Source organism: Thermobia domestica, chromosome 10 (genome assembly GCF_964235325.1).
Source record: "Thermobia domestica chromosome 10, izTheDome1.hap1.1, whole genome shotgun sequence".
Classification (NCBI taxonomy): domain Eukaryota; kingdom Metazoa; phylum Arthropoda; class Insecta; order Zygentoma; family Lepismatidae; genus Thermobia; species Thermobia domestica.
This window is the reverse complement of record NC_137463.1, coordinates 230,889,402-230,914,892: the sequence shown is the minus strand read 5'-3', so window position 1 is coordinate 230,914,892 and position 25,491 is coordinate 230,889,402. Positions and strand designations below refer to the sequence as shown.

Below are 25,491 nucleotides of genomic sequence, written 5' to 3'. Positions count from 1 at the left end.
ATTAATTTAAAAAAAATAGTGATAAAGGTGACTAGAACTAAAGTTTGCATATAAAGATATAAAATCTCAACTGGAGTTATGAAAGAAGAAGAAAGAAAGAAAAAATAATACATGAAGTTGGTAGCAAAAGTGCTTTTGTATGTTGGCTGAAGAAGACATTGGTTTCCTTGATGTTTCACTACCAGGTATATCCGTTGAGAAAGAAGGAAGGAAGCAATTTAATGGATAGTGTAACGCTGAATTATGATAATGCTTTAACAACAACTAGAGGATCATCACTTTGAAACAAATTCCACTGCAAAGATCTTTTGGGAGACATTAGATGTCATCTTCTGATGCAATGAAAGCTACAGATCTACAGTTTCATTTCTGAAAGAAATACGTTTTTGGAGGTTATTGTGTATTGAAAGATCTAGAAAATAGTCGATTGTTACGTTCTCTCTGGTGTGTGGGAAACAAAGCATTATCTTTCAGAGATCATTTTTGCAAATCTGTATAAGTGATACGAAAATATTTTTAAGTAAAAACAGAATTAATTGTTTCATTCAATATCGATTCCATTATGAACAGCCTTCTTATTCGATTGAAAACGTCGTTTTCAAAACGGTGTTTTTAATAGAGCACTGAGGCTTCAACCAACACTGGCAGCACTGATATGAAAAGTAAAGATCAATGTGATGCGCCAAGTTGCAGTGAAGTTCCCAAATTTTGAACTTGAATTTGTTTTAATGCCTTCATGAGAATTTGATTTACATCGTGAATTTCGCAGCGGAATAGCGGACCGAGATATGAAGCCGTCATCAAGCAGTTGATAGAAAACAGCTGAATATGATAATATATTTATTCATTGTTTGAGCTCCTCCAATATTTTCTTCAAGTTGGCGCCTATACTAGTAAACATACACACATGTATTGAAAGTTTCATTTTTCTTCAAAGATTCAGCCAGTACTTTTGGATTCTAAATTTAATATTAATTTCCGCTGTGAAAAAAAAAAAAAATATTGTAATGACATGGGAGAATTTTAATATTCATTTTTTTTTAAAGAAGAGTCGAACTCTTGCCAAAATATTATTAGAAGTGTTTTAGTTTAAGAGTAAAAAGGTTTTCAACTAAACATTTTACGAACAAGAAAACATATTACAATAAGGTGTCATTATATGTGACTGGTCGTAGAATGAGAATGTGGGATGAAACGAGAAAATCCACGGACATGATGTTGTCCGCCACAAATTTACTTGGTCAGGGATCGAACCAAAAACCCCACGCACCAGAAGTAAGCAATCTACCACTGACCACCGTGCCCCCTCCCCCTAATCTCCACAGCTTGGAATAAAATCAGTAGAGTGGTAAACTCAGCCTCCTCATGTGAGATGGATCCCCCTCTCCATCCATCCTCTCAACTTAAAAATACATCCCTCAATAATTTTCGGTAAAAAAAATATTGGACTTTAATGTAATATATTATATATTTCTTTATAGCTTTCCAGATTTTGGTGTAATATATCGTACTTTTTTATATAGATTTCCAATCATCTCTCTGGATGGAGTTAAAATCAGCAAAGAAGAAAGGTTTTTTTTTCTTTCAAGATTTAAAAAAAAAAAAAAACGGTTTCATGATAACTTCTATAAAATTCGTTCGATTTTGATACAAACATTCATTCCGTAATTCCCAGTACTCGGAATTAGAATGAGTCAAAAATGAGCAGCGATATCCCCTTAATGTGGTAGGAGTACTTCCACCGTCCGAATGAAAATAAAAACTATGATGTACGATCATAGGCGGCGATTAGGGGCAAAGGCGGGCAGTTGCCCCCAATTTTTTGAAGTGACTCATTAATGTATGTATAATTTCATTTGCAAATGTAACGGTTTTTTTTTTTTTTTTTTTTTTTTTGAAATGCATGTACTACTGGTTCATAGAAAAAATGTGCCATATAATATTTTCCGTTGCGTCATTGGTTGTCTTCCCGTGGAGCTAGGAAAGCTACATGAATTGCGTTTTAATTGCCACGGAAAATGGTCCAAAAATTAACCTATTGGAGCGCAACAATTCCAGTGTACTTTCGATTCTTCTTACAATGGCTCGATATGTTAGTCAGCCGCTTTGAAATTAATTGGGAAAACATTTCGCAAAACAAGTAAGTCTCTTACAAGTTATTCTTTAATTGCACAAAAATTCACAATTCCTAAATTGTCTTTTCTTCTTTCTAATAGTAAGGAATATTGATTAAAAAGAGAGTAATAACAAACAACTTTTCCCTTTTCCATTGTTTTACAATGTAATATACGAGTGAGGTGGTGTGTTTAGTGGTGTACGACTGTATATACAGTTAAATTTAGTGAATTCGACATAATTCTAGGTTTTAGGATTGTTTTGTATAACTGGAGTGTGGAGTGATTCTAAGTATTGTTGTATTTTATGTGTTCCAAGAAAATGAAAACTGCACCTAATGGCATCGAACATGTTTCGGGAAGCTGCAAAAATATTTCTTTAAAAGTTGTAGCATACGCTTATAGTATTTTCTGTCTTTCATTTTCTAAGAGTAATAACATACATTTAATAGTATCTGTGGAATTAAAAATACGTTATTCATTAATCCCAGTTTAAATATAACTTTTGAAAAACAAGCCTCATTATCCATTAATTTCATTAATATTATCCTTTATATTTTCTTGTTTTGCAAATTTGTTATTAAATGATCTGATCACACAGAATTTTAAAATGTTCATGAGCAAGGAATCAAATATTTTCTTACATCCTCGTTGTTTAAAAGTACAAACGGCTAGTACCTACTTCCGTTGCTCTTGTCAACTTACTTAATAAAATGAAGGGTAAGGGAAAAAAAGAAGGAATGTCACAAAATTGCATTTTCGAGAAAATGGCATTTTAATATTAAAAACAGCGTAAAAAGAATAGGGTGCATGGCAAATACAGTCAAATAGTACCAAGAGTCACCAACAGATCGGATAAAGCACCCGAAAAAGCATGCACATGGACATTCCTTGTTTTTTCCCCTTACCCTTCAAATATGAAATACGATATACGGTATTTTAACTTAGAAAGATAGTATCCTATTAGTTATACAACCTTTCGTCAAGCAAAGTGTAGAAACAACCAAGAAAACTAACATTAATATACAAATATTCATGTCTTGCCCCTCCCCACTTTCAACATCCAATTGCCGCCACTGTATGTGATATTTCGCATAAAAGTATTAGATTTTCATGGTATCTTCATACTTTATGAGGTTTCACAATCATTGCCACTATTTGAACTTAAAATCAATCGAGAACTAAAGATTGGACTTATTTTTTCTCCCATCTTTTCTTTCTTTCTTTTCTTTCCTTTTTTCTTTTTTCTTTTTTTTTTTTAATATATGTTCTACAATAACTCGTATGATAACTTTGGTACAATATGATGTAAGTGTTCATTGAGGTTTTCACTAATTTCCAATGCTTGAAATATGAGGTTGAAGTTAAGCCCCTATCCAAGATCTTTTAAAAAAAATATTTTAACTTTTGTAATAAAAATCGATTTTGGTCTTATATAGTGTAACTTTTCCTGAGCATTTCCAATTGTCTCAATTGTGTGGTGTTGAAATCGGCATGGGATTATGAAAGACTGCATTCTTCTCAATTTTGTATAACCTATTTTCAATGAATGTTTATTAGAAGCACTCACTTGTAATTAGTGAGAGGGAATATCATTCGTTTCAATAACACGCAGCATTACTTATTTTGACTCAACATTTCAAATTCTATCAACTCCTTGAATTTCACTGAAATCACTTTTATACATTTTAAAAATATTTTTGAATTCTCTGTCACTTTCCATTGAAGCATAAAATTATATAAAAAATGAATTATTTTGTAGCTATACACTTTTACTAATCATATATATATATATATATATATATATATATATATATATATATATATATATATATCAATTTAATAGAAACACCTGAAGTTGGAAATATGTAAGATGTCTGGGTTGACAATGGTCAGGAGGCGACCGCAGTTCGGACTGTTGGTGGTGGTGTGATAAGGTAAACTTCGTATACATCAAGAGCAGAACTGCAGTATAGAATGAACTGGGTAAACTGTGACAGTTTGTAATGGGCAATTTTTCTGATTTTCAAGGAGACATGTTTGCTTAAGTCACTTTTGTGGGTTCTTAAATACATTTTACAACGTTTATAGTACGATTTTTCACTGATATTCTTCACTTCTTTAATTCATTCACTAAATTCTTTATCTGCGAGCCTGGAGTTTTGGAAGTTTTCTTATTGTAGCTCCAGTTACTTATTGTATTAATATGGATAAAACAGTAACACGATTAAATTTGCGATGTTCACGTGTACACAGCTTCGTACAATTATTATCTGACACACAATCATAGTCAACGTCTTGCGAATAAAATCAGAAAAATAAACACACTGCTGAACAAGACTGCACTTATTTAATATAAAAAACACATTTACACGTGACGTTTCGATCTCCTAGCCAAGATCCTCATCAGACGTACACTCTGATGAGGATCTTGGTTAGAAGATCGAAACGTCACGTGTAAATGTGTTTTTTATATTAAATAAGTGCAGTCTTGTTCAGCAGTGTGTTTATTTTACAATTATTATGCCTAGGTATTCCTGAAACATCAACAGTTAGTGGTACTGCAACAGCATAAATTCAACAAACGTATAGTGTTGTTAGATCTGGAGATTTAAAAAAGTACTAAAACAAGAATTAAACTAGTATCGAACATGTTAGTTTTCGTTGTAAATAGAATGTTCAGCAGTAGTAGAAAAATGATCGATCTGGCTCATAATAGGACATAAGAGAACAACTCACAAGCCCCTGGGAAAATGACCATTGTACACCGTGAGCCCACGGTCTTTTATGACCTCAAATTTAGGGGTGAATTTATTCCCTTTTATGAGCACTTTTTAGGGGGTGTATTCGTTCTCTTTTACGAGCACATTTTAGGGGGTGAACTCGTTCCCTCTTATGAGCATATTTTTCCAACCCCTATTTTAACATAGCAGAAATTACGAACACACAGCAGACCAGAGAATACGTAAGATTCATTACATTTTAAGGGGTGTACTCGTTCTCTTTTATGAGCACATTTTTCAACCCCTATTTTAACATAGCAGATAGCACAGCTAATAAAAGAGCATGGCTTATTTTTCAACCCTTATTTTAACATAGCAGAAATTATGAACATACAGCAGAACAGAGAATACGTAAGATTCATTTCCTTTTATGAGTACATTTTTTAACCCCTACGAACACATAGCAGAGCATATAATAAATACAACATCCTCCATTTTAGAGGGTGAACTCGTTCCCTTTTATGAGCACATTTTTCAACCCCTATTTGAACATAGCAGAAATTACACTGAGACTATGAACATACAGCAGAACAGATAATACATAGCACAGCTAATAAAAGAGCATGGCTTATTTTCGAACCCCTATTTTAACATATCAGAAATTACACTGAGACTATGAACACACAGCAGAACAGATAATACATAGCACAGCTAATAAAAGAACATGGCTTATTTTCCAACCCCTATTTTAACATAGCAGAGCAGATAATAAACACAACAACCTCCATTTTAGGGGTGTATTCATTCCCTTTTATGAGCATATTTTCCAACCCTTATTTTACCATACGAAACATAGCGGACATAGCACAGGGGGTGTATTCATTTTCTCCACCCCTAATTGAACATAGCAGAAATTACACTGAGACTACGAACACACAGCAGACCAGAGAATACATAAAATTCATTCCCTTTTATGAGTACATTTTAAGGGGTGTACTCGTTGCAACCCCTATTTTACCATAGCAGAAATTACATAAGATTTTTTTTTCAACCCCTATTTTAAGACAATGAATACCTATGTAACATAGCGATTCGATACGCTCTTTGAACCGATTTGGATGAAACTCGGCATATGGGGGTTTTCGATCATGCTGAGTACGAATATCATTCTTATTTTTACCTGGGTCCTATAGTTTATGTGGCATACGCCCTTTCTATGACAATTTTAACCTATTTGGATGAAACTCGGCATATGAGGGTTTTCAACCATGCTGATTACGAATATCATATTTATTTTTACCTAGGTCTTATAGTTTATGTGGTATACGCCCTTTGTATGACACTTAAAACCCAATCACTCGTAAACGAAGCAACATATTAAGGTTCTGTTTCCTGATTTAGCAATTGGTCATCAACTACTACAAGTTCCAAAAATAATGACCATCGAGGTCAAAGGTCAACATACTTAAAACCTAATAACTCGAAAATGGATCCACATATTGAGGTGCTGTTTCCAAATCTAGTAATTGGTCATCAACTACTACAAGTTCCAAAATAGTTGCCATCGAGGTCAAAGGTCAAAATACTTAAAACCCAATAACTCGAAAACGGAGCCACATACTCAGGTGCTGTTTCCACATTTAGTAATTGGTCATCAACTACTACAAGTCCCAAAATAGTGGCCATCGAGGTCAAAGGTCAACATACTTAAAACCTAATTACTCGAAAACTGAGCCACATATTGAGGTGCTGTTTCCAAATCTAGTAACTGGTCATCAACTACTATAAGTTCCAAAATAATGATCATCGAGGTCAAAGGTTAACATACTTAAAACCTAATAACTCGAAAATGGAGCCACATATTGAGGTGCTGTTTCCAAATCTAGTAACTGGTCATCAACTACTACAAGTTCCAAAATAATGATCATCGAGGTCAAAGGTCAAATACTTAAAACTTAATAACTCGACAACTGAGACACATATTGAAGTGCTGTTTCCAAATCTAGTAATAGGTCATCAACTAGTGCAAGTTCCAAAATAGTGACCATCGAGGTCAAAGGTCAAAATACTTAAAACCTAATAACTCGGAAATGGATCCACATATTGAGGCGCTGTTTCCAAATCTAGTAATTGGTCATCAACTACTACATGTTCCAAACTAATGACCATCAAGGTCAAAGGTCAACATACTTAAAACCTAATAACACGAAAACTGAGCCACATATTGAGGTGCTGTTTCCAAATCTAGTAACTGGTCATCAACTACTACAAGTTCCAAAATAATGATCATCGAGGTCAAAGGTCAACATACTTAAAACCTAATAACTCAAAACCAGAGCCACATATTGAGATGCTGTTTACACATTTAGTAATAGGTCATCAACTACCATTTGACCCAAAAGTACTGACCATCGAGGTGAAAGGTCAAAGTACTTAAAAACTAATGACTCGAAAACTGAGCAAAATATTGAGGTGCTGTTTCCACATTTAGTAATTGGTCACCAAAGACCACATATCTCAAAAGTGTCAACCATTGAGGTCAAACTCGAAAACGGAGCCAAATATTGAGGTGGTGTTTCCACATTTAGCAATAGTTCATCAATTACTGCAAGTTCCAAAATAATGACCATTGAGAGCTTGTAAACGGAGCAACGGATAAATTTTGTACAAAGCAGAAAAAGTGAAGGAGGAATAAATTTGAGTGGCCTATTGAATTTTGTACCAACGAGAAATGCCATTTTAACTAGCTGAGAATTATATGTCTTCTTGTACTAATTAAATAAACGAAAGAATATTGTACCAATGAGAAATGTCATTTTTTCTAGACCATGTTCTAATATTTAAACAAACGAAGGGGTGAATTTGAGTGACCTATTCAATTTTGCACCAACGAGAAATAATTGCGTATTTTAAATAAACAATCGGATAAATTTAACCGGCTCAGAAGTTCAATACTATTTTGTACTCTTGAGTGAGCTTTCCAATTTTGTAGCAAGAAGGACCATTTTTTAAAAAACTAACTCAGAATTTCATTTCATTTTTGTAATACTCAAATTTGGATGAAGTATTTAGCTTTGTATGAACCAGAAAAATTTGATTGGATTATTTCCTTAAGTACCAACTGGAAAAAAGTGAAGGGCCATTATGCAAATAAACGAAGGAATAGAGTAATGTTCTATTACTGGAATGTTGTATTTTTGTACCAACTGGAATGTTCTATTTTTGTATCAATCAGAAAAAAAACGAAGAAGAGCCATTTTAACAAGTTCATAATTTCTGTAACGAAAAAATAATTTCGATGTTCTACTTTTTATACCAACGAGAAAAAATGAACTAGCTGAATATTTAAATATACGAAAGAATAAATTTAAGTGACCTATTCAATTTTGTACCAATGAGAAATGGCTCAGCAAAAGGCGAAGAAGGACTATTTTATATAATTTTACTACTCAAATAAACAATGAAGTATTTAGTTTTGTACCACCAAGAAAAAAAAGAAATTGCACCATTTTGGAGTATTCAAATAAACAAAGGACTTATAATTTGTGTAAACTCTAAAATCAATTAAACGAAGTAACGCATTTGAGTGAGCTATTTAATTTGAAAAACCGAAGTTGAGTATTTTATACCATTTTGTATTATTTGAACAAACAAAAGGAAAAAAGCAAAAAAGGATTTTAAACTAGTCTAATAAACGAAGGCATAAATATGAGTGAGACCAGAGGAAAAACAACGAAGAAGGCCCATTTTAACTAACTGAGAATTTCTGTACCTTTTTGTACTATTTAAACAAACGATGGAATAAATTTGAGTGGCCTGTTTTTTGTACTAACCAGAAAAATCGAAGAAGGTCCAATTTAGCTAACTCAGAATTTATATACCTTTATACTAGCTCAATGAACGAAAGAACAAATTTGGGTGTTCTACTTTTTTATACCAAACAAGGAAGAACCATTTTAACTTGCTGAGTATTTTATACCATTTTGTACTACTCAAATAAACGAAAGAAAAAGCGAAAAAAGACCTTTTTAACTAGCGCAGAATTTCTGTAACAAGAAAGAAAGCAAAGATATGCCATATTAACTATTTAAATAAACGAAGGGATAAATATAAGTGATCTATTCCATTTTGTACCAAGGAGAAATGCCATTAACTTAGAATTTCTAGTGCATGTTGTATTATTTAAACAAAACGAAGGGCTAAATTTGAGAAAGCGAACATGAACCATTTTACTTAAATTTGGATGGAGTATTTAGCTTTGTATGAACCAGAAAAAAAAGTAAAGAAGAACCATTTTAACTAACTTAGATCTTTATACCATTTTGTACCAATCAGAAGAAAATTAAAGAAGGGTCATTTTTTCTGCTTGGCTAGTTAAAATGACCCTTCTTTGATTTTCTTCTGATTGGTACAAAATGGTATAAAGATCTGAGTTAGTTAAAATGGTTCTTCTTTACTTTTTTTTCTGGTTCATACAAAGCTAAATACTCCATCCAAATTTGAGTAAAATGGTTCATGTTCGCTTTCTCAAATTTAGCCCTTCGTTTTGTTTAAATAATACAACATGCACTAGAAATTCTAAGTTAATGGCATTTCTCCTTGGTACAAAATGGAATAGATCACTTATATTTATCCCTTCGTTTATTTAAATAGTTAATATGGCATATCTTTGCTTTCTTTCTTGTTACAGAAATTCTGCGCTAGTTAAAAAGGTCTTTTTTCGCTTTTTCTTTCGTTTATTTGAGTAGTACAAAATGGTATAAAATACTCAGCAAGTTAAAATGGTTCTTCCTTGTTTGGTATAAAAAAGTAGAACACCCAAATTTGTTCTTTCGTTCATTGAGCTAGTATAAAGGTATATAAATTCTGAGTTAGCTAAATTGGACCTTCTTCGATTTTTCTGGTTAGTACAAAAAACAGGCCACTCAAATTTATTCCATCGTTTGTTTAAATAGTACAAAAAGGTACAGAAATTCTCAGTTAGTTAAAATGGGCCTTCTTCGTTGTTTTTCCTCTGGTCTCACTCATATTTATGCCTTCGTTTATTAGACTAGTTTAAAATCCTTTTTTGCTTTTTTCCTTTTGTTTGTTCAAATAATACAAAATGGTATAAAATACTCAACTTCGGTTTTTCAAATTAAATAGCTCACTCAAATGCGTTACTTCGTTTAATTGATTTTAGAGTTGACACAAATTATAAGTCCTTTGTTTATTTGAATACTCCAAAATGGTGCAATTTCTTTTTTTTCTTGGTGGTACAAAACTAAATACTTCATTGTTTATTTGAGTAGTAAAATTATATAAAATAGTCCTTCTTCGCCTTTTGCTGAGCCATTTCTCATTGGTACAAAATTGAATAGGTCACTTAAATTTATTCTTTCGTATATTTAAATATTCAGCTAGTTCATTTTTTCTCGTTGGTATAAAAAGTAGAACATCGAAATTATTTTTTCGTTACAGAAATTATGAACTTGTTAAAATGGCTCTTCTTCGTTTTTTTTCTGATTGATACAAAAATAGAACATTCCAGTTGGTACAAAAATACAACATTCCAGTAATAGAACATTACTCTATTCCTTCGTTTATTTGAATAATGGCCCTTCACTTTTTCCAGTTGGTACTTAAGGAAATAATCCAATCAAATTTTTCTGCTTCATACAAAGCTAAATACTTCATCCAAATTTGAGTATTACAAAAATGAAATGAAATTCTGAGTTAGTTTTTTAAAAAATGGTCCTTCTTGCTACAAAATTGGAAAGCTCACTCAAGAGTACAAAATAGTATTGAACTTCTGAGCCGGTTAAATTTATCCGATTGTTTATTTAAAATACGCAATTATTTCTCGTTGGTGCAAAATTGAATAGGTCACTCAAATTCACCCCTTCGTTTGTTTAAATATTAGAACATGGTCTAGAAAAAATGACATTTTTCATTGGTACAATATTCTTTCGTTTATTTAATTAGTACAAGAAGACATATAATTCTCAGCTAGTTAAAATGGCATTTCTCGTTGGTACAAAATTCAATAGGCCACTCAAATTTATTCCTCCTTCACTTTTTCTGCTTTGTACAAAATTTATCCGTTGCTCCGTTTACAAGCTCTCAATGGTCATTATTTTGGAACTTGCAGTAATTGATGAACTATTACTAAATGTGGAAACACCACCTCAATATTTGGCTCCGTTTTCGAGTTTGACCTCAATGGTTGACACTTTTGAGATATGTGGTCTTTGGTGACCAATTACTAAATGTGGAAACAGCACCTCAATATTTTGCTCAGTTTTCGAGTCATTAGTTTTTAAGTACTTTGACCTTTCACCTCGATGGTCAGTACTTTTGGGTCAAATGGTAGTTGATGACCTATTACTAAATGTGTAAACAGCATCTCAATATGTGGCTCTGGTTTTGAGTTATTAGGTTTTAAGTATGTTGACCTTTGACCTCGATGATCATTATTTTGGAACTTGTAGTAGTTGATGACCAGTTACTAGATTTGGAAACAGCACCTCAATATATGACTCAGTTTTCGTGTTATTAGGTTTTAAGTATGTTGACCTTTGACCTTGATGGTCATTAGTTTGGAACACGTAGTAGTTGATGACCAATTACTAGATTTGCAAACAGCACCTCAATATGTGGATCCATTTCCGAGTTATTAGGTTTTAAGTATTTTGACCTTTGACCTCGATGGTCACTATTTTGGAACTTGCACTAGTTGATGACCTATTACTAGATTTGGAAACAGCACTTCAATATGTGTCTCAGTTGTCGAGTTATTAAGTTTTAAGTATTTGACCTTTGACCTCGATGATCATTATTTTGGAACTTGTAGTAGTTGATGACCAGTTACTAGATTTGGAAACAGCACCTCAATATGTGGCTCCATTTTCGAGTTATTAGGTTTTAAGTATGTTAACCTTTGACCTCGATGATCATTATTTTGGAACTTATAGTAGTTGATGACCAGTTACTAGATTTGGAAACAGCACCTCAATATGTGGCTCAGTTTTCGAGTAATTAGGTTTTAAGTATGTTGACCTTTGACCTCGATGGCCACTATTTTGGGACTTGTAGTAGTTGATGACCAATTACTAAATGTGGAAACAGCACCTGAGTATGTGGCTCCGTTTTCGAGTTATTGGGTTTTAAGTATTTTGACCTTTGACCTCGATGGCAACTATTTTGGAACTTGTAGTAGTTGATGACCAATTACTAGATTTGGAAACAGCACCTCAATATGTGGATCCATTTTCGAGTTATTAGGTTTTAAGTATGTTGACCTTTGACCTCGATGGTCATTATTTTTGGAACTTGTAGTAGTTGATGACCAATTGCTAAATGAGGAAACAGAACCTTAATATGTTGCTTCGTTTACGAGTGATTGGGTTTTAAGTGTCATACAAAGGGCGTATACCACATAAACTATAAGACCTAGGTAAAAATAAATATGATATTCGTAATCAGCATGGTTGAAAACCCTCATATGCCGAGTTTCATCCAAATAGGTTAAAACTGTCATAGAAAGGGCGTATGCCACATAAACTATAGGACCCAGGTAAAAATAAGTATGATATTCGTACTCAGCATGATCGAAAAACCCCATATGCCGAGTTTCATCCAAATCGGTTCAAAGAGCGTATCGAATCGCTATGTTACATAGGTATTCATTGTCTTAAAATAGGGGTTGAAAAAAAATCTTATGTAATTTCTGCTATGGTAAAATAGGGGTTGCAACGAGTACACCCCTTAAAATGTACTCATAAAAGGGAATGAATTTTATGTATTCTCTGGTCTGCTGTGTGTTCGTAGTCTCAGTGTAATTTCTGCTATGTTCAATTAGGGGTGGAGAAAATGAATACACCCCCTGTGCTATGTCCGCTATGTTTCGTATGGTAAAATAAGGGTTGGAAAATATGCTCATAAAAGGGAATGAATACACCCCTAAAATGGAGGTTGTTGTGTTTATTATCTGCTCTGCTATGTTAAAATAGGGGTTGGAAAATAAGCCATGTTCTTTTATTAGCTGTGCTATGTATTATCTGTTCTGCTGTGTGTTCATAGTCTCAGTGTAATTTCTGATATGTTAAAATAGGGGTTCGAAAATAAGCCATGCTCTTTTATTAGCTGTGCTATGTATTATCTGTTCTGCTGTATGTTCATAGTCTCAGTGTAATTTCTGCTATGTTCAAATAGGGGTTGAAAAATGTGCTCATAAAAGGGAACGAGTTCACCCCCTAAAATGGAGGATGTTGTGTTTATTATATGCTCTGCTATGTGTTCGTAGGGGTTGAAAAATGTACTCATAAAAGGTAAAAATGACCCTTCTTTGATTTTCTTCTGATTGGTACAAAATGGTATAAAGATCTGAGTTAGTTAAAATGGTTCTTCTTTACTTTTTTTTCTGGTTCATACAAAGCTAAATACTCCATCCAAATTTAAGTAAAATGGTTCATGTTCGCTTTCTCAAATTTAGCCCTTCGTTTTGTTTAAATAATACAACATGCACTAGAAATTCTAAGTTAATGGCATTTCTCCTTGGTACAAAATGGAATAGATCACTTATATTTATCCCTTCGTTTATTTAAATAGTTAATATGGCATATCTTTGCTTTCTTTCTTGTTACAGAAATTCTGCGCTAGTTAAGAAGGTCTTTTTTCGCTTTTTCTTTCGTTTATTTGAGTAGTACAAAATGGTATAAAATACTCAGCAAGTTAAAATGGTTCTTCCTTGTTTGGTATAAAAAAGTAGAACACCCAAATTTGTTCTTTCGTTCATTGAGCTAGTATAAAGGTATATAAATTCTGAGTTAGCTAAATTGGACCTTCTTCGATTTTACTGGTTAGTACAAAAAACAGGCCACTCAAATTTATTCCATCGTTTGTTTAAATAGTACAAAAAGGTACAGAAATTCTCAGTTAGTTAAAATTGGCCTTCTTCGTTGTTTTTCCTCTGGTCTCACTCATATTTATGCCTTCGTTTATTAGACTAGTTTAAAATCCTTTTTTGCTTTTTTCCTTTTGTTTGTTCAAATAATACAAAATGGTATAAAATACTCAACTTCGGTTTTTCAAATTAAATAGCTCACTTAAATGCATTACTTCGTTTAATTGATTTTAGAGTTTACACACATTATAAGTCCTTTGTTTATTTGAATACTCCAAAATGGTGCAATTTCTTTTTTTTCTTGGTGGTACAAAACTAAATACTTCATTGTTTATTTGAGTAGTAAAATTATATAAAATAGTCCTTCTTCGCCTTTTGCTGAGCCATTTCTCATTGGTACAAAATTGAATAGGTCACTTAAATTTATTCTTTCGTATATTTAAATATTCAGCTAGTTCATTTTTTCTCGTTGGTATAAAAAGTAGAACATCGAAATTATTTTTTCGTTACAGAAATTATGAACTTGTTAAAATGGCTCTTCTTCGTTTTTTTCTGATTGATACAAAAATAGAACATTCCAGTTGGTACAAAAATACAACATTCCAGTAATAGAACATTACTCTATTCCTTCGTTTATTTGAATAATGGCCCTTCACTTTTTCCAGTTGGTACTTAAGGAAATAATCCAATCAAATTTTCCTGGTTCATACAAAGCTAAATACTTCATCCAAATTTGAGTATTACAAAAATGAAATGAAATTCTGAGTTAGTTTTTTAAAAAATGGTCCTTCTTGCTACAAAATTGGAAAGCTCACTCAAGAGTACAAAATAGTATTGAACTTCTGAGCCGGTTAAATTTATCCGATTGTTTATTTAAAATACGCAATTATTTCTCGTTGGTGCAAAATTGAATAGGTCACTCAAATTCACCCCTTCGTTTGTTTAAATATTAGAACATGGTCTAGAAAAAATGACATTTCTCATTGGTACAATATTCTTTCGTTTATTTAATTAGTACAAGAAGACATATAATTCTCAGCTAGTTAAAATGGCATTTCTCGTTGGTACAAAATTCAATAGGCCACTCAAATTTATTCCTCCTTCACTTTTTCTGCTTTGTACAAAATTTATCCGTTGCTCCGTTTACAAGCTCTCAATGGTCATTATTTTGGAACTTGCAGTAATTGATGAACTATTACTAAATGTGGAAACACCACCTCAATATTTGGCTCCGTTTTCGAGTTTGACCTCAATGGTTGACACTTTTGAGATATGTGGTCTTTGGTGACCAATTACTAAATGTGGAAACAGCACCTCAATATTTTGCTCAGTTTTCGAGTCATTAGTTTTTAAGTACTTTGACCTTTCACCTCGATGGTCAGTACTTTTGGGTCAAATGGTAGTTGATGACCTATTACTAAATGTGTAAACAGCATCTCAATATGTGGCTCTGGTTTTGAGTTATTAGGTTTTAAGTATGTTGACCTTTGACCTCGATGATCATTATTTTGGAACTTGTAGTAGTTGATGACCAGTTACTAGATTTGGAAACAGCACCTCAATATGTGGCTCAGTTTTCGTGTTATTAGGTTTTAAGTATGTTGACCTTTGACCTTGATGGTCATTAGTTTGGAACATGTAGTAGTTGATGACCAATTACTAGATTTGGAAACAGCGCCTCAATATGTGGATCCATTTCCGAGTTATTAGGTTTTAAGTATTTTGACCTTTGACCTCGATGGTCACTATTTTGGAACTTGCACTAGTTGATGACCTATTACTAGATTTGGAAACAGCACTTCAATATGTGTCTCAGTTGTCGAGTTATTAAGTTTTAAGTATTTGACCTTTGACCTCGATGATCATTATTTTGGAACTTGTAGTAGTTGATGACCAGTTACTAGATTTGGAAACAGCACCTCAATATGTGGCTCCATTTTCGAGTTATTAGGTTTTAAGTATGTTAACCTTTGACCTCGATGATCATTATTTTGGAACTTATAGTAGTTGATGACCAGTTACTAGATTTGGAAACAGCACCTCAATATGTGGCTCAGTTTTCGAGTAATTAGGTTTTAAGTATGTTGACCTTTGACCTCGATGGCCACTATTTTGGGACTTGTAGTAGTTGATGACCAATTACTAAATGTGGAAACAGCACCTGAGTATGTGGCTCCGTTTTCGAGTTATTGGGTTTTAAGTATTTTGACCTTTGACCTCGATGGCAACTATTTTGGAACTTGTAGTAGTTGATGACCAATTACTAGATTTGGAAACAGCACCTCAGTATGTGGATCCATTTTCGAGTTATTAGGTTTTAAGTATGTTGACCTTTGACCTCGATGGTCATTATTTTTGGAACTTGTAGTAGTTGATGACCAATTGCTAAATCAGGAAACAGAACCTTAATATGTTGCTTCGTTTACGAGTGATTGGGTTTTAAGTGTCATACAAAGGGCGTATACCACATAAACTATAAGACCTAGGTAAAAATAAATATGATATTCGTAATCAGCATGGTTGAAAACCCTCATATGCCGAGTTTCATCCAAATAGGTTAAAATTGTCATAGAAAGGGCGTATGCCACATAAACTATAGGACCCAGGTAAAAATAAGTATGATATTCGTACTCAGCATGATCGAAAAACCCCATATGCCGAGTTTCATCCAAATCGGTTCAAAGAGCGTATCGAATCGCTATGTTACATAGGTATTCATTGTCTTAAAATAGGGGTTGAAAAAAAAATCTTATGTAATTTCTGCTATGGTAAAATAGGGGTTGCAACGAGTACACCCCTTAAAATGTACTCATAAAAGGGAATGAATTTTATGTATTCTCTGGTCTGCTGTGTGTTCGTAGTCTCAGTGTAATTTCTGCTATGTTCAATTAGGGGTTGAAAAATGTGCTCATAAAAGGGAACGAGTTCACCCCCTAAAATGGATGTTGTGTTTATTATATGCTTTGCTATGTGTTCGTAGGGGTTGAAAAATGTACTCATAAAAGGAAATGAATCTTACGTATTCTCTGTTCTGCTGTATGTTCATAATTTCTGCTATGTTAAAATAAGGGTTGAAAAATAAGCCATGCTCTTATTAGCTGTGCTATCTGCTATGTTAAAATAGGGGTTGAAAAATGTGCTCATAAAAGAGAACGAGTACACCCCTTAAAATATAATGAATCTTACGTATTCTCTGGTCTGCTGTGTGTTCGTAATTTCTGCTATGTTAAAATAGGGGTTGGAATAATATGCTCATAAAAGGGAACGAGTTCACCCCCTAAAATTTGCTCGTAAAAGAGAAGAATACACCCCCTAAAAAGTGCTCATAAAAGGGAATAAATTCACCCCTAATTTTGAGGTCATAAAAGACCGTGGGCTCACGGTGTACAATGGTCATTTTCCCAGGGGCTTGTGAGTTGTTCTCTTATGTCCTATTATGAGCCAGATCGATCATTTTTCTACTACTTTCAGCAAACACAACTTTTATAGTATTATAGCCTGCAGATAATAATAATAATAATGAAAAAAAAACTCAAAAGTTGCGTGGTGCAATTTTGGTAGTGAGGGTACTGAAAAAGTCGCCCAATCCGCTACTCGTAGATCGATCTGGCAACACTACTTTCTACTTTGACATAAAAGAAGTATAATTATTTATAATTATAAAATAAATATTCATTAGTGGCAAATGTTTAGTTCTTGTCTTCGGTTTAAAACTTGAGTTCGATTCCTAATATGGGTACATTGGTGCAGATTTCATGTTAAAGTTACGGTACACCCTTATGGAATCTTGATGCGGAAAATGTAACGTTAAAAATCGTGTTTTTTATCATATATATAATATATATTTTTAACTTTTTACCTTCTTTATTTCCTTCAAGATAAGCAGCTGGTACAACAATAGATGCCTTTCCTGTTACTTTCCACAACATCTTTTCATCTTCAGTTTTTAAGCGTAGTTCAAACTCTGCTGGTTTATAGGAAACTCTTAGTCTTACAGAAATCAAGGTTTTGCTGGTTACTTTTATCAACCACCTTAAAACATATTCTATTATTAATACATTGTTAATACACTATCAGTAGTAAACTTTGCTTAGAACATTTAATATGGATTACCAACTTCTTACATAATATTATATATATCAATGGCGACTCGTGAGGGAAGTCACATCGGTAGTAAATGAAGTTTTATTGCTTCAAACTATAAGAAGAATGTTTACCTACTATATATATGTAATAATTTTTGAAAATGAAGTGAAATGTAAATAAATAACTAGCAGAACTGGTCCTTTTTTATGGAAAGAATATTTAATGAATATGGAACAGTGATGCCAATTTAAAACATAAAATCCCATCTCAAAAGGCAAAAAATCCCATTTTGCTTTTGAAATTTCCACGTTACACTACGGTAATTACAAAAAATAAACCATATAAAAAATGAAACTACTGTCTGTAAATCAGTTTTAAAATACACGTGTGATATATCCGTAAATTTATGTTTATAAAATAGTTTGTGAATGAGTATTTTCTTTAATCAAGAACAAGCAAATTTTGTTGTCAGGAAGCAGTGTCTTCATCATACCTCTTTTGCTATCACTTTCTACTGAGCATAATGATACTAGAAAAACTTTGTTCTCCGTACGTTTTATGTAGAGTGTTTTAGAAGTTGTTTGGTTCTTGTTTAGTCTTTTACTTTCTTTGTTTGTTTCTTCCATTTATTCATTTGTTTTATTTGCTTTCTGTTTTAAATATGATAGCACAATTTGTGCTCCTTGGCTCTTGATTTTTGAGAATCATACGTTATTATACCACTCCACAAACCAGTTGAGCACTAATATGCACTTTTGAAGATAACAAACAAAATAAATTCGAGAAAAAATTGAGAAGTAACACTGATTTCATACTTATTTCTCATTCGTTATGTCTACTTTTCAATCGTACAGAATTTTCTTAGCGTATAATATGAAGATGAGTATTGGGTGATATCTCTGAGAAATTCCATATGTGTTGCCAATTATGACAAAAAAAAACTTTCCTTTATCCCTTCTCTCAAAAAATCATGTCAAAAAGTCCCAAAAAATGGGATATTTGACATCACTGCCATGAAACCGAAAATTTGAGTACTATAGAAATTGCCTCCTTTCCCCCTTTAAAAGTGGAATTTTCGAAAACTCCTAAATAATATTCACTCGTTTCTAATGAATACTTATATACTTAATGACACACCTCCAGCTTCCAGCAAATCTTAAAATTCTGCATTATATGAATATAAAATCGTTAATTAGAATTTATATAAATTGGGCTCTTTCTCTTTAGAAGTGTTTTCTAAAGCGCTTAAACACGTTTTTCCTTATTTGTAATAAAGTGTTTACATATCAACTTAAACGAATCCTGACGGCTACCTTTCCTGAACAAAGAATCAGAATTTTGAATATTATATAAGTTGTTCCCTTTACTCCTTTAGAAGCGGAATTTTCAGAAACACTGAAACTCGTATTTCCTATCTTTTACTTAAGTTCATATACCGAATTTGAGACCTCTATTCAAGGCCAAGGCATTCACCTAAATGGGTGAAGTTTGATCACTCTTAAATTTAAGAAAAACCCCATCTGTAATATGCCATTACAGTCTAATGAGATTATGTTTTTAATAGGAGGGTGCCCGAAATTTTTTGCACCGACTGTACCTGACGTTTAACAAAAAATTTCTGGCTGTTCATATAATTCGTAATATTGTTCATTATTCTATTTCAAATTAACATGGAAAAACTGTAAAAAATTTCATTGGGAATCAATATCTTTATTTATATTTTAAATTAGTTATAAGTCTTGTATGTGGATGTGTAGATGGATTATTACAATTCCTACGGTGTCAGTGCTATCCGAAGATTGCAGGTTCGAGTCCTGTCACGGTCGCCAAAATTGAAAGAAAACGTTACCTGTTGCCCTGGAAACGGCGGTTTCTATGGCAACGGACAACGTTTTCTTTCACATCTCCACTACCACCCCTAAATTTTATACATCAAACCAAGCTTTACACACAACATAAAAATTAGTTTTACAGATCTCAACCTGATTAACTATTATACAACATAAAATATCTCATTTTTGAATATTACTAAAATCTTTTACCTAATATTATTCTTTTTCCCTTTTTCTTTTACGCTTTGTTTTCTTTCTTCTTTTATTTTCCTTCTCTTTCCTTTTGCTTTCATATCCTCTTGTTCTCTTTATTTTCTTTTTTTCCCTTTTTTTACAGACGATATGCGGCTCTAACACCAATAACATAAAAATATTAAAATACAAATATTTAATAATCATAATTTAAAGGAGGTAAATTAACCCATAAGACAACATTAATATTGGTGTTTAATATCCAAGAATATATCTAATTAAAATAATAAAATGCATATTAAGGATTTCTGTGGAAGATTTAATTATATAATTAGTTATCCTTTTTTGTAAAAAAAATGAACTAGAAATACAAATCACTGAAAAAAGCAACGTTTATTTTTTTTTAAAAAAAAATAATAACTGTGATAACAGTTTTGCCAAATAACTGAACATATTGGCTTCATCAGATACTGTCTGATGAAGTGTCTGAAGTGAAGTGAAAACACTGTCTGATGAAGTGTCTGAAGTGAAGTGAAGACAGTGTCTGATGAAGTGTCTGAAGTGAAGTGAAGACAGTGTCTGATGAAGTGTCTGAAGTGAAGTGATTTGTATTTCTAGTTTAAGTTATTTAGGATAGCAAAGCTCATATGAACCAGTTAGTTATTGGGATGTTAAACTTTCTATGTATATAAACCAAGCATTTTGGGATGCATAATGAACCTCTTCGTACTATAATAATCTAATCAATGAAAGAGCACTTTCCGAATAAAGAACGGAAATTTGAATGTTGTCGAAATTGTCCCTCTTTAAGAATAGAATTTTAGAAAATCCTGAAAAACGTACGCGCTTGTTTTTAGTTCAGTTTATATTCAGAATTTCATACCTCTAACTTCAGCAAAACTTCACATTCGATACTTCTTGAATAGAGAACTGGAAATTGAATTTTATAGAAATTTATGGGTGATGATGATGATGATGATGGTGATTATTATTATTATTATTACTATTATTATTATTATTATTATTAATATTATTATTATTATTATTAATAATAATAATAATAATAATAATAATAACATAATAACATAATATAATGTTTAGCTATGTGAATGAATCTCTCTACGGTTATTTCGCTCCTTTTATCTCAAACTCCTAAGTTTTTTTTAGTAATCTTCACCAAATTTGGTATGGTGTTAGAGGTTCCACTCTTATGTCGAGATCTTTCCGATGGACCGTCTCACTGAGGAATTGTGCTCAAAAAACTCTTATATACCTGCTTAGCAATCTAATGTACTCAGTGTAATGTTCGTCATTGTACCTCCCAGTTAATTCAATAGTTCTCCGCATGAGAATCATTTGCGGCAATCTATCCTACTTTTCGACTAGTTTATTTTAAGCTTCATGTTTTATAAAATTTGTTATCGTTGATAAAGTTCGAAACTAAATTCGAAATTTTAGATGGATTTTTTGGTTCAATATTTAGTTTTGGATGAACCACACTACACGAATGCTTGTTGATAGGCTTATTTACTCTTGTCTTCACGAAAGCAAGAAGTATAATGGTTCGAGAAGCGCCTCATACCAGAATTATTGTTGCAAGTTCGAGAAAACGTCTAAACTGGAAGAATATCAACAACCATGCTTTGCTTGTGTGGTTCTTTATGTAACTTGCTACAACATATTTCATACATATCTTCCATAGACGTAACATTTAATGCTAGAACTTTATATGCATTCGTTATATTGGCTTTTATACATTTTTTGACTATCATAGGTAGAAAAACAAAAAAGCTGATCTTTACCCACTTCTTTTAAGAAACGAATTTGTACGCTTCCACCACAGTCATAAAGTAAAGACCTATTAGCTCTATTCATCAACATTTACTTTTGCAAAACTGATTTCGAATCATTACGCATAATTTATATGTTAATATCTAGTTTCGATTTTTCGCATAAGTGTATTGTATCCCCATGCTTAAAATTTGTAGAATTTTAAAATTTTGAAAAAGGCGCAATTGATGTAGCGAGTGTCCAAAGTTATCGAACCATCGAATGTATCGTTAATAACCTAGAATGTGAAAAAACTCATAAAACGGATTTGTATGCCCACAAAGATGAATGAAATTCTTTTCGTGAAAGTTTATTTTTGTAAATCCAATTTTGAATACTTATGGATCTTGTGGTTTCGGATAAACTGGATAGCATTTCATACTTACTGTTTAATATGCAATTTGGAAACAAACCAAACAAGCATCCAAACTTGTTCCATCAAGACCAGGTAGTTCCATCATAGTGACTCCTCTTTTCTGTGGTTCCATCGTGAATAATTATTTCGTAAAAGTAATTTCATACTATTTCTTATCGTTTTTGCTTTAATATTTTGGTTTTAAATCAGATCAATTGTCATTTTATACCAGTATTTAATGTAGAATTTGAAAATAATAAAAAACGGCTCATTTCATGGTGAATTTGTCGCGTTCAAGTTTGTCGTTTCGTTCAATGTACCTCAGTAGATGAGAAAACTCATTAAATGGTTTTATGCACCATTTCAAGGAATACTAATTTTGTTCATGAATAGTTATTTTTGCACGCCAAAAGGTTAAGGATCGACAACATCTTTAAAGAATGGAAGTTATGGATTCCTCTGAAGACTTAGCAGTCTTTGAAGAATGATGGATAGTGATTCCTCTGAAAGACTTAAAAGAATTGCAATTGCATATTGCGTATGTGTTTATGGCAACTGTTCACTTAGCTCAGTTTCGCATTTCAAACACCATTAAATCATAATAATAATAACAATAATAATTAAAGTTTCAAAGACATATATGTGACCAACCTGCCTATTATATGATCATCATTTGGCAAGTAATAACCCGTTGATTCATCCACATAAGGCTGTGAAAACTTACTAATTTGAGTACATGTATTATTATTATTTTTCGTACATGGGTGAAGTGTTCCATAACCTTGTTCCGTCATGATCCTAAGTCTCCACTGGTTATCTTTAAGTTTTAAACCTTCAGTATAACCATAAGCAAACACAGTATAACCATCCTAAAGGCAAACAAAACGTAAAATGTGATATATAAATGTAAAGAAAAACAGTTCTTTCTCTCATTAATGATAAATTTGTCAAAACTCACTTCTTTTTACCCGGGGAGGGTAGTGTTTACTTTAACAAAGAAAATTTTCAATCCATAATCGCATAGCATACGCTAATTTCCTTGACAAAATATATAGGAAGATGTGTGTTTTATCTACGATTTTAGGATATAAGTACAGGCAGTGGAAACTTGTAACAACTTTATGGGGCCATGAACTTGCTGTATATTTGAATTTAATACAGTATACTGTATTTTCAGTTTTTTCTTTGCTTCTCTCTCCTTTTTTTAAATAAAACATAATGTTACCAAAATGTTCTCTTGCCTGACATTGAAGATACGAGGGCTATCCAGAAAGTAGATTACGTTTTCGTCTGTGTCCGCTAGGGGCGGGGCTAGCGCGGCCATCTTGGGGTCAGAGCGTTGCGCAGCTCAGTCGGCATCTAGCCGTGCTAGTGAGAGGTTCGTGCTGTGCTCCGTTAAGATACTGTGACGGTTTGAAATGTCTGCGTTAATTGAAAATCCCGCGAGCTGCGAGGTGCGTGCAGTAATAAGGTTTCTGACAGCAAAAAACTGTAAACCGATAGAAATCTATCGGCAGCTGTGTGAAGTGTATGGGGACAACATTATCACTGAAGGTGGAGTGCGACAGTGGGTCATAAGATTTAAAAATGGCCGAACCAATGTTCACGACGAAGATCGAAGTGGGAGACCCAGCAAAGTGACTGCCGAACTTGTCGAAAATGTCGATGTTAAAGTCCGTGAAAATCGAAAGTTCACAATAACGGAACTTTCTTTGAGTTTTCCACAAATTTCGCGAAGTTTGTTGCACGAAATCATCAGCGAAAAGCTTGGTTACCACAAGTTTTGTGCAAGATGGATTCCAAAAATCTTGACAGAGGACCACAAAAATCAGCGAATGGCTGCAGCGTTGCACTTTTTGGACGCCTACAATAAGGATGGTGACTCTTTACTCGATCGCATCGTTACTGGTGACGAAACATGGGTGAAACACGTGAACTGTGAAACGAAATTGCAATCAATGCAGTGGGGCCACACAGGTTCTCCCCAAAAACCCAAGAAATGCATGCAAACAATGTCGGCAAGGAAGATGATGGCGACTGTTTTTTGGGACAGAAAAGGTGTGATTTTGGTGGACTTCCTGGAAAGAGGCACTACAATAAACGCTCAAAGGTATTGCCAAACTCTGCAAAACCTCAGAAGAGCAATTCAAAACAAGCGCAGAGGAATGTTGAGCTCTAAGATCTTGTTGATTCACGACAACGCCCGGCCCCACACGGCAAATGTCACGCGTGAAGTTCTTGAATCTTTTCAGTGGGAATTGTTTCCTCATCCGCCGTACAGTCCCGACCTGGCACCGAGCGACTTCCACCTATTCCCAGCAATGAAGAAGTGGCTGGCTATGCAGCGTTTTGATGACGACGAACAGCTGCAAGAAGAGGTAACGAAGTGGTTGAAGTCGCAGGCGGCCGAATTTTTCGACGAAGGAATTTCCAAGCTCGTACATCGCTACGATAAATGCCTTAATTTGAATGGTGACTATGTCGAAAAGTAGTATTTGTGTGTGGCTTTCATCTGTATATAATAAAATTTGTTTCCTATACTTTGTTGATTTTTTATTCCAAAACGTAATCTACTTTCTGGATAGCCCTCGTACAAGGAAACTGACAATCGAACGTAGGACGACAATATTGAAGAGAAGAACGCTTTTTCTCACCGTCTCTAACAGTGCATCTCTGTGTACGGAGGACATTTTGCAAACAATTTCAAGACAAGATGAATATTCTATTTATATATTAATTGGCTAAGCAGTGAAAATACTATGTTCCTAGTTGAAGTGAAAGCTATGTCGCTGGTGAACGAAAATGATCCAAAGTTACAATTCACGTTTAATTAAAAATAGAGGTGCTGTTATGGGTCCTAACAGCAATGAATAGTTAAACTTATTTGGTTTAAAAGTTTTCTCCCATAACTAAAATAAGTAAACAGCCTTTCAGTTTGGAGGCCACGGTGGATTAGTTGTGAATCACCATCTCTGGTGCATGAGTCCCCTGGTTTAATCCCAGCTCGCGCCAAAATGAATTTTATGGTGGGAAAAGTTCGTGTGCCTGAATTTTGACGTGGTTCTCCCACTTTTTCATTCTACCATTATCATCACCGTCCCCTTAGCCTCTGTGCATAACCATGAAGGCGTTAAACTAGAAATTTGATTTCATTTCATTATACAGCTTTTCATTACATGGGCCAATAAAGTCGTTACAACATTTACTATCCTCAAATTGGTATTTACAATACACAACACCATATATGAGTAATAAACAGATTGAAAGAAATTTAAAATAAATTGTCGGTGCAGAGGAGAAGTAGCGTATCTTGATTTCTTTTTATAATTTTACAAGAGAGCAATTTGAAATGTCTCTTTAACGTTTACCGTACTACACATTTCAAAATACATCATTTGCAGAAAGTTTATGTTTTCCTTATCTCGGGAATTTACTTAAGAATTTTTTACGGTTCATAGAGGAGGTTAAATAAGGA

General features: G+C 33.3%; 1 protein-coding gene across 1 annotated transcript in view; it reads right to left on the bottom strand.

Moving 5' to 3' along the window:
• LOC145663056 (androglobin-like) overlaps window positions 1–25,491 on the bottom strand; it is a 201,498-nt gene that overhangs the window by 59,987 nt on the left and 116,020 nt on the right. Inside the window, exons 19-20 of the mRNA XM_081729218.1 lie at window positions 22,668–22,885; window positions 17,581–17,753 (exon numbers count right to left, since the gene is read on the bottom strand). Of these exons, the coding sequence (XP_081585344.1) occupies window positions 17,581–17,753; window positions 22,668–22,885 (391 nt within the window). The remainder of the gene's footprint in view (window positions 1–17,580; window positions 17,754–22,667; window positions 22,886–25,491) is intronic.